The 15,232-nt window shown below is 48.3% G+C and overlaps 5 protein-coding genes across 5 annotated transcripts; 3 read left to right on the forward strand and 2 right to left on the reverse strand.

The window, feature by feature from the left end:
* Window positions 1-1,662: 1,662 nt before the first annotated feature.
* YALI1_F33189g (uncharacterized protein) lies at window positions 1,663-3,387 on the forward strand (the record flags this gene model as incomplete). The annotated part of the gene is made up of 1 exon (XM_505883.3): window positions 1,663-3,387. The coding sequence occupies one exon, from the start codon at window positions 1,663-1,665 to the stop codon at window positions 3,385-3,387; it is 1,725 nt and encodes a 574-aa protein (XP_505883.1).
* A 4,005-nt stretch (window positions 3,388-7,392) lies between these two features.
* YALI1_F33246g (uncharacterized protein) lies at window positions 7,393-8,919 on the forward strand (the record flags this gene model as incomplete). Its single annotated transcript, XM_505884.3, has 1 exon — window positions 7,393-8,919. The coding sequence occupies one exon, from the start codon at window positions 7,393-7,395 to the stop codon at window positions 8,917-8,919; it is 1,527 nt and encodes a 508-aa protein (XP_505884.3).
* A 308-nt stretch (window positions 8,920-9,227) lies between these two features.
* YALI1_F33273g (uncharacterized protein) lies at window positions 9,228-10,100 on the reverse strand (the record flags this gene model as incomplete). Its single annotated transcript, XM_505885.3, has 1 exon — window positions 9,228-10,100. One exon carries the CDS (start codon window positions 10,098-10,100, stop codon window positions 9,228-9,230), a length of 873 nt encoding a protein of 290 aa, XP_505885.1.
* A 1,398-nt stretch (window positions 10,101-11,498) lies between these two features.
* YALI1_F33301g (uncharacterized protein) lies at window positions 11,499-12,884 on the reverse strand (the record flags this gene model as incomplete). Its single annotated transcript, XM_505886.3, has 1 exon — window positions 11,499-12,884. One exon carries the CDS (start codon window positions 12,882-12,884, stop codon window positions 11,499-11,501), a length of 1,386 nt encoding a protein of 461 aa, XP_505886.1.
* A 1,942-nt stretch (window positions 12,885-14,826) lies between these two features.
* YALI1_F33321g (uncharacterized protein) lies at window positions 14,827-15,214 on the forward strand (the record flags this gene model as incomplete). The annotated part of the gene is made up of 2 exons (XM_068283479.1): window positions 14,827-14,841; window positions 14,891-15,214. The coding sequence occupies 2 exons, from the start codon at window positions 14,827-14,829 to the stop codon at window positions 15,212-15,214; spliced, it is 339 nt and encodes a 112-aa protein (XP_068139580.1).
* Window positions 15,215-15,232: the final 18 nt, after the last annotated feature.

Below are 15,232 nucleotides of genomic sequence, written 5' to 3' on the forward strand. Positions count from 1 at the left end.
TACAAATGATCTTCTCCACACTAACGAAGTTTTAGGTCCTGTTGTTGCTCAGAGACACTAATGCTGGGGTTCAGGTAATGACAGTAGTATGTACTTGTAGTAGTTTGAGTGATATAATTACTGTTCTTGGAGGCGCAAGAAACCACAACTGTTTCAAGTTTGGTATTGAGGGCTTTCTTGTGCCCAGGAATACCCTGGGGGATAAAAGTGACACATGCAATCATACGTCAGATAATGTGTATCTGGCATGTATCTCTGTCTATATCTCACTTGTTGGACGTTGTCAAAACCCGAAAACCTCACCACAAGGCGACCCACATGAGGGTCCACCTACATTCGCCTTACATGAATGGTCATCACAGGTATGTACATGTCTGATGTGCTTGAGAACTGCGTCGCTTAGAAATGTGCGACAACGGCGCCATTATTGTGATTCAACGGTTCTACTATCCGCGCCACGACACATCCTGCCCAGCATCACCGTATTCTGCTTCGAACTCCTTTCAATTGCCGATATTGCCGTGTCTCAGAAGTGCCGTGTATAATGTAGATCTCTATTTTATGGCCCGGTCAGAAACCGTAACAGAAGCAGTCGACCACCTCCGAATCTTCTGAAGAAGCTTAGAAGACCATCATTCCACACGTAGCTACACTACGAGTACATGCTGTACATACCCCAAACAAGCTACCCCAAAATAGCTGTCCTTCTAGTTGTGCATATCCACTAATAGTTGTATAGCAGTTTCCGGAAAAATGGAGCTGCATTTCATTTCGTTTCATATCATTTCATCTCGGCTCTGTCCACATCTTGTCCTTTTCATTTCCTATGGATCAGATAAAGGGTTCCGGCCTCGCCTGCCGTTTTGAGTTGCCCAAACAAGGTCTTTCACCAAAGTTCGACTAAGACAAAGAGAAAAATTTGTCCGGCAGGCACGGAAGCGCAGGTTACATGCATCTCCAGAAGGTGTGGCTTGAATGACGCAAACGTCTACTTCACGCCTGCATCGCGTGACCTGGACCAAGGGGCCTGTGTAATTCGTTTATAGATGTGTTCTCTTGGCGTCTGGAACCTCCCGCCCGATTGAAATCGCTTAGAACTACGGGGACACCCTGCTCACCCATAGCTGCAGCTTCCGCCTAAATTTTCCTTTATTTAACCTCGTGAAAATCAAAACTGAAAAGCCCCCGGTGAGGCTCGGAGTCAGAAATGAGCCTTGTCGGAGTCATGTGACTTGTGCTAATCGAGGGCCTCCGCCAAACTTTACGCCTCTCGACAAAGGGAAATGAGAGTTTAGCGGAAAAATAACCTATGCAACAACCGAGCTGAAAACGTTATCTGTTCTCAGGGCATCTGTAGTGCAACCCATCATTTTTCTCATATATTGGGCCCATTCGCGATTATTTCCTCACGCGCATTACTCTGGGTCTCGACGAATTGGTGTGGCATTTTCTCAGTGAAATTTTCCGCATTCTTTTACCCAAACTCACCCGTCTATAACCACGACAAACTAACCACCCTTCCGAGCATCCACAGTTTCTACGACTACTCGTGGCTTGGTGGCTTTTTTTTTCGTCTGCTTGGCTTTTCATTGAACTCTGAAAAACGATTCACATAAAAAGGGACAGACTCTCTCTCAGTCCATTTCTCCAAATACGCAAACCATGGGTCTCAACTTCATTAACAAATTGACCAAGTCAGCGTCACCTTCGTACGACGAAAAGGAGCGAGAAAACGTCTCCGTTAACTCTGCCGATGGTCTCGGTACCGAGCCTCGAATTATGGAGGCTGGAGACCCCCATGGATCCGACTCCTCAATTCTCAATCTGGGTAACGGAGAAATCATTGACAAGACCTCTGATGACCGAAAGCAGATTGGTGTCATGTCTGCTGTCTTCCTAATTTTCAACCGAATGGTTGGAACCGGTATCTTCGCCACCCCCTCTACTATCTACCTGCTTTCTGGATCCGTTGGACTCGCCCTCATCATGTGGGTTGTTGGAGCTCTGATTGCTGGAGCCGGTCTCATGGTCTACCTCGAGTGGGGTACAACCATCCCCAAGAACGGAGGAGAGAAGAACTACCTCGAGTACGTCTACCGAAAACCCAAGTTTCTAATCACAGCCATGTTCGCTTCCTACGTGTTTCTGCTCGGATGGGCTGCTCCCAACTCCGTTATCTTCGGAGAGTACATTCTGAACGCCGCTGAGGTTGAGGTCACCCGATGGAACCAGCGAGGTATCGGTCTTGGATGTCTGTCTTTCTGCTTCCTCATCCACTCTATCTCCGTAAAGTGGGGTCTGCGACTCCAGAACTTCCTCGGTGTCTTCAAGCTCATTGTCATTGCTCTGATCACAATTGTCGGCTGGATTGCCCTGGGAGGAGGTCTCAAGCACGTCAAGGACCCTCATGCAAACTTCCGAAATGCATTCTCAGGCTCTGAGAAGGCCACTGGATACGGTATTGTCATGGCTCTCTACAACGTCATCTGGTCCTTCATTGGATACTCCAACGCCAACTATGCTCTCTCCGAGGCCAAGAACCCGGTTCGAACCCTCAAGATTGCTGGTCCCCTCGCCCTCATCATGGTTGCCATTTTCTACATGTTCTGTAACATCTCCTATTTTGCCGTCGTCCCCCGGGAGCAGATTGGTGAGTCCGGACGAATTTTGGCTGCCACCTTCTTCCGAGTGGCTTTTAACGAGTCTGCCGAGAAGGCCATGTCTGTCTTTGTTGCACTTTCTGCCCTGGGTAACGTTCTTTCCGTCATTTTCTCGCAGGGCCGAATTATCCAGGAGCTTGGTCGAGAGGGTGTACTGCCTTTCTCTTCTTTCTTTGCTTCCAATAAGCCCTTCAACTCTCCTTTCCCCGGTCTGTTCGAGCACTACTGTGTCTCCATTGTCATTCTGCTGGCCCCTCCTCCTGGAGACGCTTACAACTTCATTTCCAACTTGATCACATACCCCCTTTCGGCCATTAACGTGGTTGTGTCCCTGGGTCTGCTTTGGGTCCACTTTGACAGATGGCGACACGCCCGAAACCCCAACCTGCCTCCTTCTATCTTCGCAGACTTCAACCCTCCCATCAAGGCCACTATCCCCGTCACCATCTTCTTCATGCTGGCGTCTCTTTACCTTGTGGTTGCCCCCTTCCTGTCTCCTGATGCCGACCAGTCCGTCTACAAGGATCTGCCCTACTGGCTGCATTGTGTGGTGGGAATCGCTCTTTTCGCTGCTGGTGCCGTCTACTGGCTCTTCTGGGCCATCATCTTCCCCAAGCTGTTTAACTACAAGCTGGTGAAGCAGACAGTCATTGGATCCGACGGTTGGTCAAGAACGGTTATCACCCGAGTCAAGAACGGCGAGATTGGTGAGGGCGAAGAGTTCTAAGGACTTGCCTAAACCAAAACAAAACAAAACAAAAAAAAAACTCCCCTAAAAAAAAGACTCTCCAGTCAGCATTTGCATAGGTGTGAATCCAACCTCACACTGTCATTGGTCCTCTGAGTTAAGGTCCATGAATGTCACTCCTAACAACTTATTTATTTAGTTTTGCTTCAACAGTTAATGTGAACCTGTTCACTGGCTTTACCCAGTGTACAATGAAAAAACCACTTGAAAGATGTAGACTGTGTGTAATTTGTATAACCTGTGGCTTACTTAAGCTAAATTTTTGTTAAAAGAAAAGAGTGATAATAGTTCAATGAATTGTTGCGCCACAGAAATATTAGTCGGGACGATCGTTGCTGTCGACATGACGACTTTGATTTGCAAGTCAATTATGAATTCGTATTGTGTTTCGGAGTTTCAGAAGTTCCACAGATATACAGTCCATCGTATTAAGCGAAACCCTAGTCGAGATAGCATTCCAGACAGTTTCACCTCATTTGGACATTTTCACAGTTTTGAAGGGGTGTGGAGGATCAGCATATGGAATGGAAGCTCTAATTGTGGGGATTCAGGTTATCCAGTTTATATATACTCGCAAAATTGCTATCCAGTTGCCCAGGCTTGAGAAGTAGTACCTTCAATTGACCAAGGCTAGGTATTTGTACCCGCGTCTAATGATGACATAACTAGTAAGGGGATATGGGATGCTTCAGAGATGCTATCACCCAACTTCTGACTACTTCTGACTACTTCTGACTACCAAATCCCTGTTTTATTAGAAGCTATCCATCCTATCTCCGACCAGAATGGCACCATGAACATGGTTAGAGCTGTACTCTCACTCGGACAAAACTGTGCGCCTGAATGCCTCTCCCTCCGCTTCAAAAAGAGAGATTTAACAAGTGTGGCAACAGCTTTGCCTGAAATGAACAGACGGCACTTATCGATAACCGAAATTGCCAGTCATACTCAGAGTTACGTTGGTGTGGCTTGCGCCGAGGTAGTTAGGATTACACCTTCACTAGTGCCATGATGGGCATTCCCTTCTCACATAATCGAAGTATAACAGATGTGGCTTGAGATACAACATACTCGATGGCAGACAACATCCGAGAAAACAACCTGTCAGTGCGTTGAAGGTGGAAGGAGTTTGCGTGGAAGTTGAGTTAGCCATTATGGGCCTTGCGTTATATCATAGTTTATCTTCTTGGTTAATGGCTCGCTAGAGAACACATAAGGAGTGGTGATTAGTCGTACAGACTGTTGATAGTAGGCTGCAGCTTTCAGTGGTGTCTAAACCGTGTATGTGTGCGAGTGACGCTGCCATGGTCTACACCCAAACGCCGCCTCTTCTAGGATGGAACACCCTAGTACCGTTGCTAAAGAAGGGAATACCTGTTTGAACCGTTCGACAAGACGATGTTAGGTTTAGCTGCGAAAAGCTTTGGTCAGAGCAGTTGCCCAATGCAGTGCAACCTGTAATATCTGTTGAACAGCCGATTGACTACAAGGAGATTTCATATAGATATGGACTTCGTGTATAGCGGGACGGTATTGCGGGACGGAGTCACATTAAACCAGTTGATTGTGACGTCTTAGGCTAATTATAGCTCAAACAGCATGCGATTATCACTGAGTCGTGTCTGACTTACACTGCTTTGTCATCCGCCTTACAGTCATCCAAAGTAGGTGGATTTTGACATGTACTGTATATGAACAAAAGTGATAGAGTGATAGTTTCCTGAAAGATTTAGACAACTTCTGTCCAACCAGCAAATGAATCGTTAACGTGAACAGTTTGAGGCTGCGAGACTGGCAGGTAGGTGTAGACGAGAAAGTATCACCGCTTGGGCTTCTTGCGGCAGTTCCTTCTGTGACCCCCAGGTTAATAACTGATTGGCTACTAACCCAACTTCGAAGCGTTAGCACCAGCAACGTGACCCTTGCCCATGGCCACTGAAGTCATCAGTTTCGTAGAGTGTGCGAGGGACTACTAGTACAACTTTGTTGGTTATCGTCCAAAGGGAACGAGAGGAGGAGAACACACTATTGGGACTGCTGTTCTTTGAGAAACCAAGAAAAAATACCAGAATTGTATCGAATAGTTTGTAATTTTCACCCAAGCACATCTAGATAGTTATCAAAGCCTTCAAGCCAAAACACGAGGGTACTGGCGCTCTTCACGGAGTTGAGACTGAGATCATATGGCCCAGACGAGCTGCAGATTTGATTCGACAGCTCCGGGATCATGAAGGTGTCTAAACCGCACTGCTGGCAGAACGCCCTCAGATACGATAAAGGAACACGACTGAACGTCCAGTCTGAACCTCCACAACTCAGCCGTCCCACACTTGTGCATGCTTACAGTAACTTCGGAACAGAGATGCCGAACTAGTAGAACTTGTACTGTAGGTAGAATTCATCATGTAGAATGAATTTTACAAGTGTGAATTATGAAGTCAGAAGTCATAAAGGAACAGATGTATTGGCAACCCATTATCTCATCGCTTGTGAAACGTAGTTTGCTCCTCTGCATGCTTCAGCCCTCCATCTATAGCAACCGAAAACCTCTCTCTCACCACAAACCTTAGTCCAATAGAAACATGCGGAACGGCCCGTTACAAGTCGTGCATAAAACAGTAATAAAAGTGAAACCGGTTAATATTGTCCGTCTGCCATGCATGTTGGACGTGTGGTTCAGACGTGTGGTTCATTGTTTCTGATAAGTTCAAGTACAAGTACAAGTATAGGGCAAGGATAATATCTCGCACATTTTGAGGGCCCCTATTTGGCACGCGGGCGTGTTTAGTATATGTGGGGAGCCCTAGTGTATGTTGTGCGCAGGTGTCTGTAACCAGACTGGGGTCGATCACCTAAGAAGACAAACACTAGCGACTGGTGAGCTCCTGTAGCGTGTGCGGCACGTCGTGTTTATCGGAAGACAACATGCCAGGCCTCACTACACCCCTCGCCAAGTAGGCAGTGCTACCTTATGTACCAATACCTGTACTGTCGTTGGGGTGACGTGTATGCTTGGGTCACCTCCGTCCCCTCTTGGCAATGACTGTTGGGCAATAACAATGGAGACGAGGATCTTCGAAATCGACGTGAACAGTAAGATAAAGCCAGGGTGATTTAACTCACGAGACCCTGTAACCCGGTGGTGTCCGTCAGTGGCGGAACAACCAGTTCCCCGAATATGTTTCTGGTTCCATGGAACAGTCAACCATCGTTTGTCAGCGCTCCGTGCACAGCTTTGACAGTCTGTCACACAGCTCCTGGATGTGCATCGAAGCCCCCTCCACCTGGTGCCACCTTATCACCAGGTGGAGGGCGAATTAGGGCTTGGAAAATGTCCATGCTGGCTGGATTGGGACGTTGGCAAGGAAACAGATACGAGGGATTTCTGTACAAGTGACACAGCGGAGGTTTTGGAGCGAAAAAACCAAACGTTGCAGCTGGGCGCCCGCTCACCTCAACCGTCAGATGTGGTATATCAAAACAACGACCAAAAAAATTTAGCTATTATACAACCCTGCAGGAAGGGGGCAAGGTGTTGATAAAGGAAGTTGTCCCGGGAGGTGTAGCAATGAATATAATCGAATCTGGTGGATTTAAAATAAGTTATTCGGCCACGCCAAATCGATTAAATCCGCCTCAACTAGCAGCACCCCCCAGTAAACCCCTATTCAACAACCTACACGTCTCGCTTGTTCATCATGCACAAGGAGGAAAATAGACGCACGTCTGGCAGCTGTGTTTTCATCCTCTGTCTTTAGTTTTTGATAATCGTGCCTTCTAACCAAGAGACCCTTGGTTTTCACACTAGCCGCGAACCCCGGCCTCAGACAGCAAAACCACCTGTTTGTCTTCCCCGCCTGCGTGGAAACCTCCCACACGTGATCCACCTCTACAAAACGCGCTAACCGGGTGCTGATTCGAATCACAAATACGACCCACTAGCTAGCACTATCGGCACACTCGTCGCACCACCACAAAATCACAATGCTACGACGCAGATCTTCAGCATCATACCCACAACAGTCGCTGCCCAAAACACAGGGGACCTGGCAGCCGTCCACAATGACGCAGGGAGTGCGGACCAAGGCCCGGTTCTATCTCAGTCGCATGCCGCTCAAAATCCTGGCTGTTCTCGCAGCGCTGCTCATCACAGCCGGCTTTGTGACATTCAACTTGCGCCACCCGGCCGAGCAACAACCCGGCGGAAACAAGCAGTACATCAAAGAGATTGTGTTTGAGAACCCAGCACTACATGGACCCTTTGTGGCTGGCTGCAGACCGATCGTAGCTAATCCTGAAGACAAGGTCAACGCGGCGTTTGTCGTACTGGCCCGAAACCAGGACCAGGAGGGCCTACTGTCGTCCATCGCTTCGCTAGAACGGCATTTCAACCAGTGGTACAACTACCCTTACATTTTCCTCAACGACGAGCCCTTCAACGCTACCTTTAAGGCCGCAATCTCCAAGTCCACCGCTGCTAAGACGGAATTTGGAGTTATCCCCGACTCTCTGTGGGACTTCGACGACAGCGTCGATCGAAAAGAGCTCAAGAAAGCGTTGCAGAACCAGGCGGACCAAAATGTCATGTATGGCGACTCGGAATCGTACCACAAAATGTGCCGATTCTACTCGGGCAAGTTCTACGACCACCCGCTACTCAAGGACCTTGACTGGTACTGGCGGCTGGAGCCCGACGTGCAGTTCTTCTGCGACCTGACCTACGACCCCTTCCGATACATGCAGGACAACAACAAGGTGTACGGCTACAACATTGCCATCAAGGAACTCAAGGAGACGGTGCCTAACTTGTGGCGATACACCAAGTCATTCAAGCAGAAAAACAAGATGCAGTCCAAGGGTATGTGGGAAATGTTTCTGCAGACAGCGGAGGAGCGAGAACAACGAGGAGGCCACCCTCTCAAGGACGCTCGAATGTCCGACAAGAACGACAAGGTCAAGGGTAAGGCTGAAACTAACAATCCCACCTCCAAGCGGTTTGCTGATCCTGATTACGAGGATATGGGAGAAGAGGCCTACAACATGTGCCACTTCTGGTCCAACTTTGAGATTGGAAAGCTCTCCTTCTTCAGATCCAAAGAGTACAGAGACTACTTTGACTACCTCGAGGAGAAGAAGGGTTTCTGGTCCGAACGATGGGGAGATGCACCCGTACATTCCCTAGCCGTGGGTCTGTTTCTGGCCCCCTCCGAGGTGCATTATTTCCGAGACATCGGATACCAGCATTCGGACATTTTCCACTGTCCTTACAACGCCAAGGGCGCCCAGTTGCCTCCTCCCGAGCGGTACTGGGAGGGCGTTTCCAAGCGAACCGGTCTCAAACTGACTGACGAGCAGATCAAGGAGGACGAGAAGTGGCTGGTTCCCGACCCTGCGGAGGAAGGCGGCGTGGGATGCAGATGCATTTGTCCTCTGGATAAGGCAGCGTTCATCGAGCCGCGAGACGGAAGTTGCATTGCTCACTGGGTTGAGACCAGAGACAAGGGGTTGTGAAGGATGTAAGATAAGTGTGCGAATGGGACATGGCATAGAACGAGGAGGAGAGAGGGGTTGGAGAAGGTAAAAGAACATAGCAAACGGACATAATTAATACTACCCTCTTTGTGAGCTTAATGTGGGTTATCACATAAAATCCTCACCAAGTCTAGTGTTCTATGCCCTTTAACAGTGTACAACAATAAGTTTTAAAGACGGAATATATGAGGGGTGTCTAGTATGCAATGACCCATGATAGTTCTTCAGACCCTGTACAGTAATCAATGAATAAGTTATTTACGGAGGTTTTTCAGGAGTAGGAGCGGTTAGTAGCCGGTAGCGGGCTTGGTGCTGTTGAATTTCTTGGGCAGGTACTTGACCTGGTCTGGGCAGTTGTTCTTAGGAATAGTATCATCGACAGGAGTGTACTCGGCGGAAGGAATGGCACCCTGGATATGAAAGTAGTACCAGACCTCGTTGAGGGCTCCGGACTTGTCACAGGCAATGTGTACCTTGGAGTTGGAGTGGTGGTACTTGAGCGCGGCCTCGATGTCCTGCTTGGGGTAGGTCTTGTCATCAGAAGGCCAGATGCCCTTGGATCCGAGGAACCCGAAAGTGTTGAGCTCCTTCTGGAGAGCGATGGCAGTTCGGGCGTAGTCTGCAACATTCTGGTGCTTGTCAGTGCCCTCCTTGTAACAGCTGGGGTTGAGGGTGGACATGCAAGTTCCGTGCTTGTTCCACTCGTGCTCCCAGAAGGACTCATTGTCGCCGTCGTCAGAGACCCAATGCTCGTTCATGTAGTCGAGCAGAGAAGGCTCGAGCTTCTTGATGATGTCGGTCACGTTGGACACCTCCTGCTCTTTGTCGCAGTATTGCTGATAAGTGCCGTCACAGTTGTCGGGCCACAGTCCGTGGAGGGTGAAGGCATCCTCGGGGCCGAAGCCGGGATCGTAGTCCCAGAACTGGGCTAGGAGAACGAGTCCACCAGGCTGCTGAACGCAACAGAGAGAGTCCTTGTCGGTGATCTCCTTGGAACAAGACAGGGGAAGGTCAGCGTTGGCAGGACAGTCCTTGTGGAGAGGAGCCGAGAGCTCAGGCTGAGTGAAGAGTCGGTAGACAATGGGGACACCACAGGCGGGCTGCTCCTCAGCAACAACAAAGGAAGCGAGAAAGGCAACAAGAACAGAAGAGAACTTCATGGTAACGAGCGAATAGAGCTGGCAACAAAGTGACAGGGCTTGGTATACCTTGGCGAGATGACCCAAGATCGACTATCGCACGCTACTTATATTTGCATCGTTACATACGGCGCACTCCTTAACAAAGACTAGAGTTGGCCGTCTGTCAATCGGTGTCTATGGCTCTGCCAATCATTGATGTTATCAACAAACCGTGCCTGTGTTTAGCTGTCTCAGGAGGTTAACTTTGAGAGGATAGTGCCCTCCGATAGGGGCTCTTGGGACTAATTACAGATCTAGAGTAACTAGGGTCAGGTCAATCGAACGGGAAAATAAATCTCCACCGTTTTTGTATATTACCTGTTCCGTTCTCCTCTCCATTCACCCTCATTTTTTTCACCTCCCACTCATCGACACGGCTCCGTAAACAAAAATAAACTCACAGGTTGTACATGAACACGGTCCCAATTAGTGCACTCCAAAAGAGCTTGTTATTCCGCGCCCTGGTTGCCTTTTCGTCAACTCGCTTCTTTTAGCCCCATTCTTTCCCCGACAACCACGTGTATATAAGTCACGTGGCAAGTTAGCGGTGAAGTAGCGCTTCAGACTCACACACAACCCAACGTGTTTGAAATTGGCACCAAAGTAGCTCAGTGCTAACGTAAAACGTGACTCGTCTATTGTCTTGGCAGGAGAACCGATGTCCAAGAAACTGCTTTCCGTGGGGTGGAAGAAATCGAGCAATCATCGATAAATGGTAGATGCTTTGAGCCCTTCAAATATTGGCCCATCTAGCCCCCAACATTCCAAGATGAAACTGTCATCCAGCTGTCATTGTCAGGACAGGGATGTCTCCTCCTACGAGTAGTCGCATTATGCCGTACACTATCTTCATCTCACGCTTGTCACATGCCGAGGACCCCTCCACACGCGCACTGCAAACGGTCTACACTGCCTCCCAAAGTAACAAGCCGTCTTCTATTGGTTCCTCAGGTATTTAACACGTGGTTCAAGCTAATTGTACTGTACCAGACTGTACCATTCACCCAGGCTCTCGACATGTTCCGAGAATGTCAACCTTCCGAGCATAACACCTGCATAGTAAAGCGTGATAACAAATCCTGGCTCGCTTTTCCTACACCTCATCTACTACTTGTAGATCTACATATCACCCTGTTCAACATCAATTATTTTTCATTCATTAATATCAATTATAACATCTAGTCTCTTACCAAAAAAATTCCTCCGCTCTTGACCATTGTCGCGCTGACCGTCGTTTGAACGTCTTGTTGATATGTATGATGTCATCAAGTCAGTTAGTGGTATTGTCTATATGCAAATAAATACTGTTAAGCAGGAATAATGTATGCTATCATCACAATACTTATCCCGGAGGTATGTGTATGTATGTGTAAAAAATTATGCCTTGGACTCCTTGGAGTGCTTGACTCGAATGTGTCGAGACAGAGCATCCATTCGGCTAAAGGTCTTGCTGTCGTCTCCACAGTGCTCGCACTTGTACGTCTTTCGAACAGCAGCATGAATGGTATCCTGGTGTCGAATCAGATCATAGGGTCGAGAAAACACCTTTCCACAAGGGCTTCCAGAAGAATCCATATGCTCGCACAGATGCACTCGTCCCTCGGACTGGCCGGTCACCGGCTTTCGTCGTCGAGTTCGTGCGACAGGCTCAACAGTAGACACTGAGTCCGTGTCGTTGAAGCCAGGCGAAGATGTGGTGCTGCTGGAGGAGGGCTCAAACAAGTAGTCGGAGTCCTTGCCGAGAGAGGTTGTGCTGGGGTTGGATTCGTACAGAGTGTCTTCCAGCGACAACGACGAAAAGTTTGGAATGTTGGGGTTGTGAGGCGAGACGTCAGCAGGACCAGAAGTGCCAGCGGGACTAACAGGCTCCTCAACGAGGGGCTCAGGCTGATAGACAGGCTGCTGCTCGATATGCACGTGTTGGGGCTGGTCGAGCTGCTGAGGCTGTGTCTGTGTCTGGTGCTGGAGGTCCATCTGCTCAAGAGGCTGCTGCTGAAGATGCTGCTGCTGCTGCTCGAGAACAGGTGGCTGATGCTGGTAGGGAGTATGCTGGGTGTGGAGAGTGGGAGTATCGTACTCGAGAGGAGGAGCCTCGAACTGGTCGAGGTCGATATCCAGATCCATATCCTCGTTCTCCATGTACTCATGCAAATCGTCAAATTCGTCACACATCTCATCGTCGTCGTCGTCCTCCACCTCGGGAGCAGCGTCGTAATTGAGGTCAATCTCATTGGTGTAGGGAACAAACTGCTGGGGCTGCTCGTTGTTGATGAAGAACTCCAGACCCTGATCCTCGGGCTGACCGGCGTAGAAGTTTGCGTTCAGGTAGTCCCAGGGAGTGGAGCTGTTGTTCTTCTTGAGAAGCGAATCTGCAGGAGCAAGAGTCTGTGCAAAGTTGTTGTCGTTGAGAGGCAGCATATCTTGGTTGCATGGGTAAGGGTATTGGGGCTTCATCAGGTAGGAGTAATCCATCTGAGGGTCCATGGCCATGTTGTTATCCATGTTCATGTTGTAATGCTGCTGCTGTGTGACGTCCAGGGTGCCGGGGTTGTACTCGGTGAACTGGTCACTCTGCTGAGTCTGGACCGGCGTGAGGTTGGGAAAGTACTCGTCAGATGCTATCATAGGAGACTGTGGGTTTGTGGAATGGACAGAAGTCGAGCTGGAGTTGTTGGTTGAGTAGAGACTGAGTCCGTTGTTCTTGGGAGTCAACTTGGGAGAATGGGGTAGGTCGAAGTTTCTAGAACCGTCAGTTGTGTTCATGTGAGGTGCAGTGTTTGGACTGCTGTGGTAGGAACTGCGATTTTCCTGTTCCTGTCTGTGCAACTTACTGTTGTGGTAGTTACCGGTTCTGCTTAGTAATGAAGGGAACCGCAAATTAATTTCTTTGTATGTGCTGCGATGTCGTCTGTGACTCGCGGCGTTTCGAAGTGTAAATTATTCTTGCTTGGTCGTTTGTGTGTTTGTGGTCGAAAACCTGGTTTTTGGGGCTCGTTCGGTGGCAAATGTCTTCTATATAAATGGGTGCGGCCTAAGTTTAAGTTCGGTTTAATTTGTAAGTAAGTTCATTGTGGTGGTGGGAGATGGAAACAGAAAGTGGGAGGAGGAAGAGTGCCGAAGGGGTTGGAAGCGGATGGAATAAGGATGCATGGTTGTCCGAGAGACATTCTTTTGCAAACGTGACGGTTTGGAAGCAACAAACAGACCGTGTTTATACTCCAATTTGTCCCATACCCCCACTACCGGGTCAACTCTGGCTGAATATCTCCGGTGTTTTACACTGCCTTGTTGCCGTTGTTGAATGCGTCATGCAAGCATGAGTGGGGTTAGCTTAGTTGGAGCCTATGTGCATCAAACACGATGAAGAGGATAAACACAGGTTACAGGAGGTTACAGGAAACAAAGCCCCGTACTGATGAGCAGTCATGGATATGACACAGCCTATCTCAACCCCATGTGTTTCATTTGACCCTGTCTTCAACACACAAGCCGTATGTTGTTTGTTATGTTCTGGTCGGCAAGCAATAGCACGCCTCTCTAGCGTCTGATTATGTTACCGGCTCCATTCACCTCGGATGAGGAACTAAAGATACCCGAGCCCTTTAGCTCCAGCCAGAAGACGTCCCCAGTCCTTCCGCCATAAGGCTATTTCACATGGATATTTGCGTTTGTTGGGCTCCTTCAGATATAGTGATGCCAATAACATTGACACGGCAGTGGGCATCGAAGAGACGAGCACATATCTCAAGCACAATCTTTTAGACAAGGCGCAAGGAAGATGCACGCCATTGGCATCTGTGAATTGTATCAGGTCAGAGAAGCAGCCGAAGCTAATCTGCAGCTGAATGGTACTTGTTTTTCCACTCCTGCCTATCAAGGGGTAAAATACCACCCTACTTGATGCCTCTTATCAAGCCACCATGTTGCAATAAGATAAGAAAGTGCTTCCACCGCCTTCTGACACAAGACACACCTATTGGGACAACCCCTTCTTTTTGCCACCCAAAGTTTATTTCCCCTAAGGTATAACCCAATGCCGCTTAGAGCAACACGAGCAACTCTGTTTGCTATTATTAGCCCTCAGAATATTTGCCACTGAGATTAGCCATTATAGCCGACAGTCGATGTGTAAACAATACCCCATGTGAAACAATTCGGCTCCGATATAGCCAAATTTTCTGTTTCTTTTTCCGAAATAATCTGCCAACCAAAACACCGGCTGGAATTGCTATCCCCGATCCGTCCCTCTCGGATGTAACATGCCGTCTCCGTGTTCCACGATCCACACTTACAAATTGGTCATGTGGCCTAGAAGCTGCGCAATTAAGGTTGGGTGACTCTTCCTGCGGCTGAAATCACGTGACCACCGAAAACGACATGTCACGTGCGTGTCCTCAAATATAAAGGTCCTATAATTGCGCTCAAAAAACCAGTATACACTCGGTTCTGGAATCTTCCTACTTTTTTTCCTCTTACAATCGCTCTTCTCTCTGACTCAGAAAATGACTCGTCGTCAGCTTGTGCATATTAAAATTCCTGCATACGAAGTCCCAACCGTTTGAACCTTAAGTGAAATCATGCATGATAATGAACTACGCCATGAAGTTTCTCATTTCGTGAGAGAGATGCTTTGAGAGATATATATTAGAGGTTGGGGGGTATAGGCGGAGTGTCTGAGGTGTATTAGGGGTGCATGGTGTGAAAAATGGGGTTATGGGAGGTAATTTTAGCATATTTGAGGCGATAAAGCCTTATTTGTGACCTACGAGGGTCATTTTCCGTCTCAAAGCCTTCTCTTTGTAGAACCAAGAGAAATATACTACAGAATTATTTTTTTTCCATTTTTTTCCATCATCGCCAGCTCATTCCCGGAATTATCACATGACCCCTCTTTTTTTCGGGATCAAAAGATGTCCCTGAAAACATCGGATAGCCCGGCAGACATGATCCGAACATGTTTCAGCTCCGTGGGGGTCATCAGAACTTGGTGGAAGAAGGAGTGGCGATGGGAGAAGAAAATTTTTCACACTGACAGTGGTCACGGGTTCCTCTTTGCTGTTGAACTTGGAGTTGGTATCTCGGTGATTGATTAGTCAGACTTCAATATGGGA

This window comes from Yarrowia lipolytica, chromosome 1F (genome assembly GCF_001761485.1).
Source record: "Yarrowia lipolytica chromosome 1F, complete sequence".
In the NCBI taxonomy this organism is placed as follows: Eukaryota; Fungi; Ascomycota; class Dipodascomycetes; order Dipodascales; genus Yarrowia; species Yarrowia lipolytica.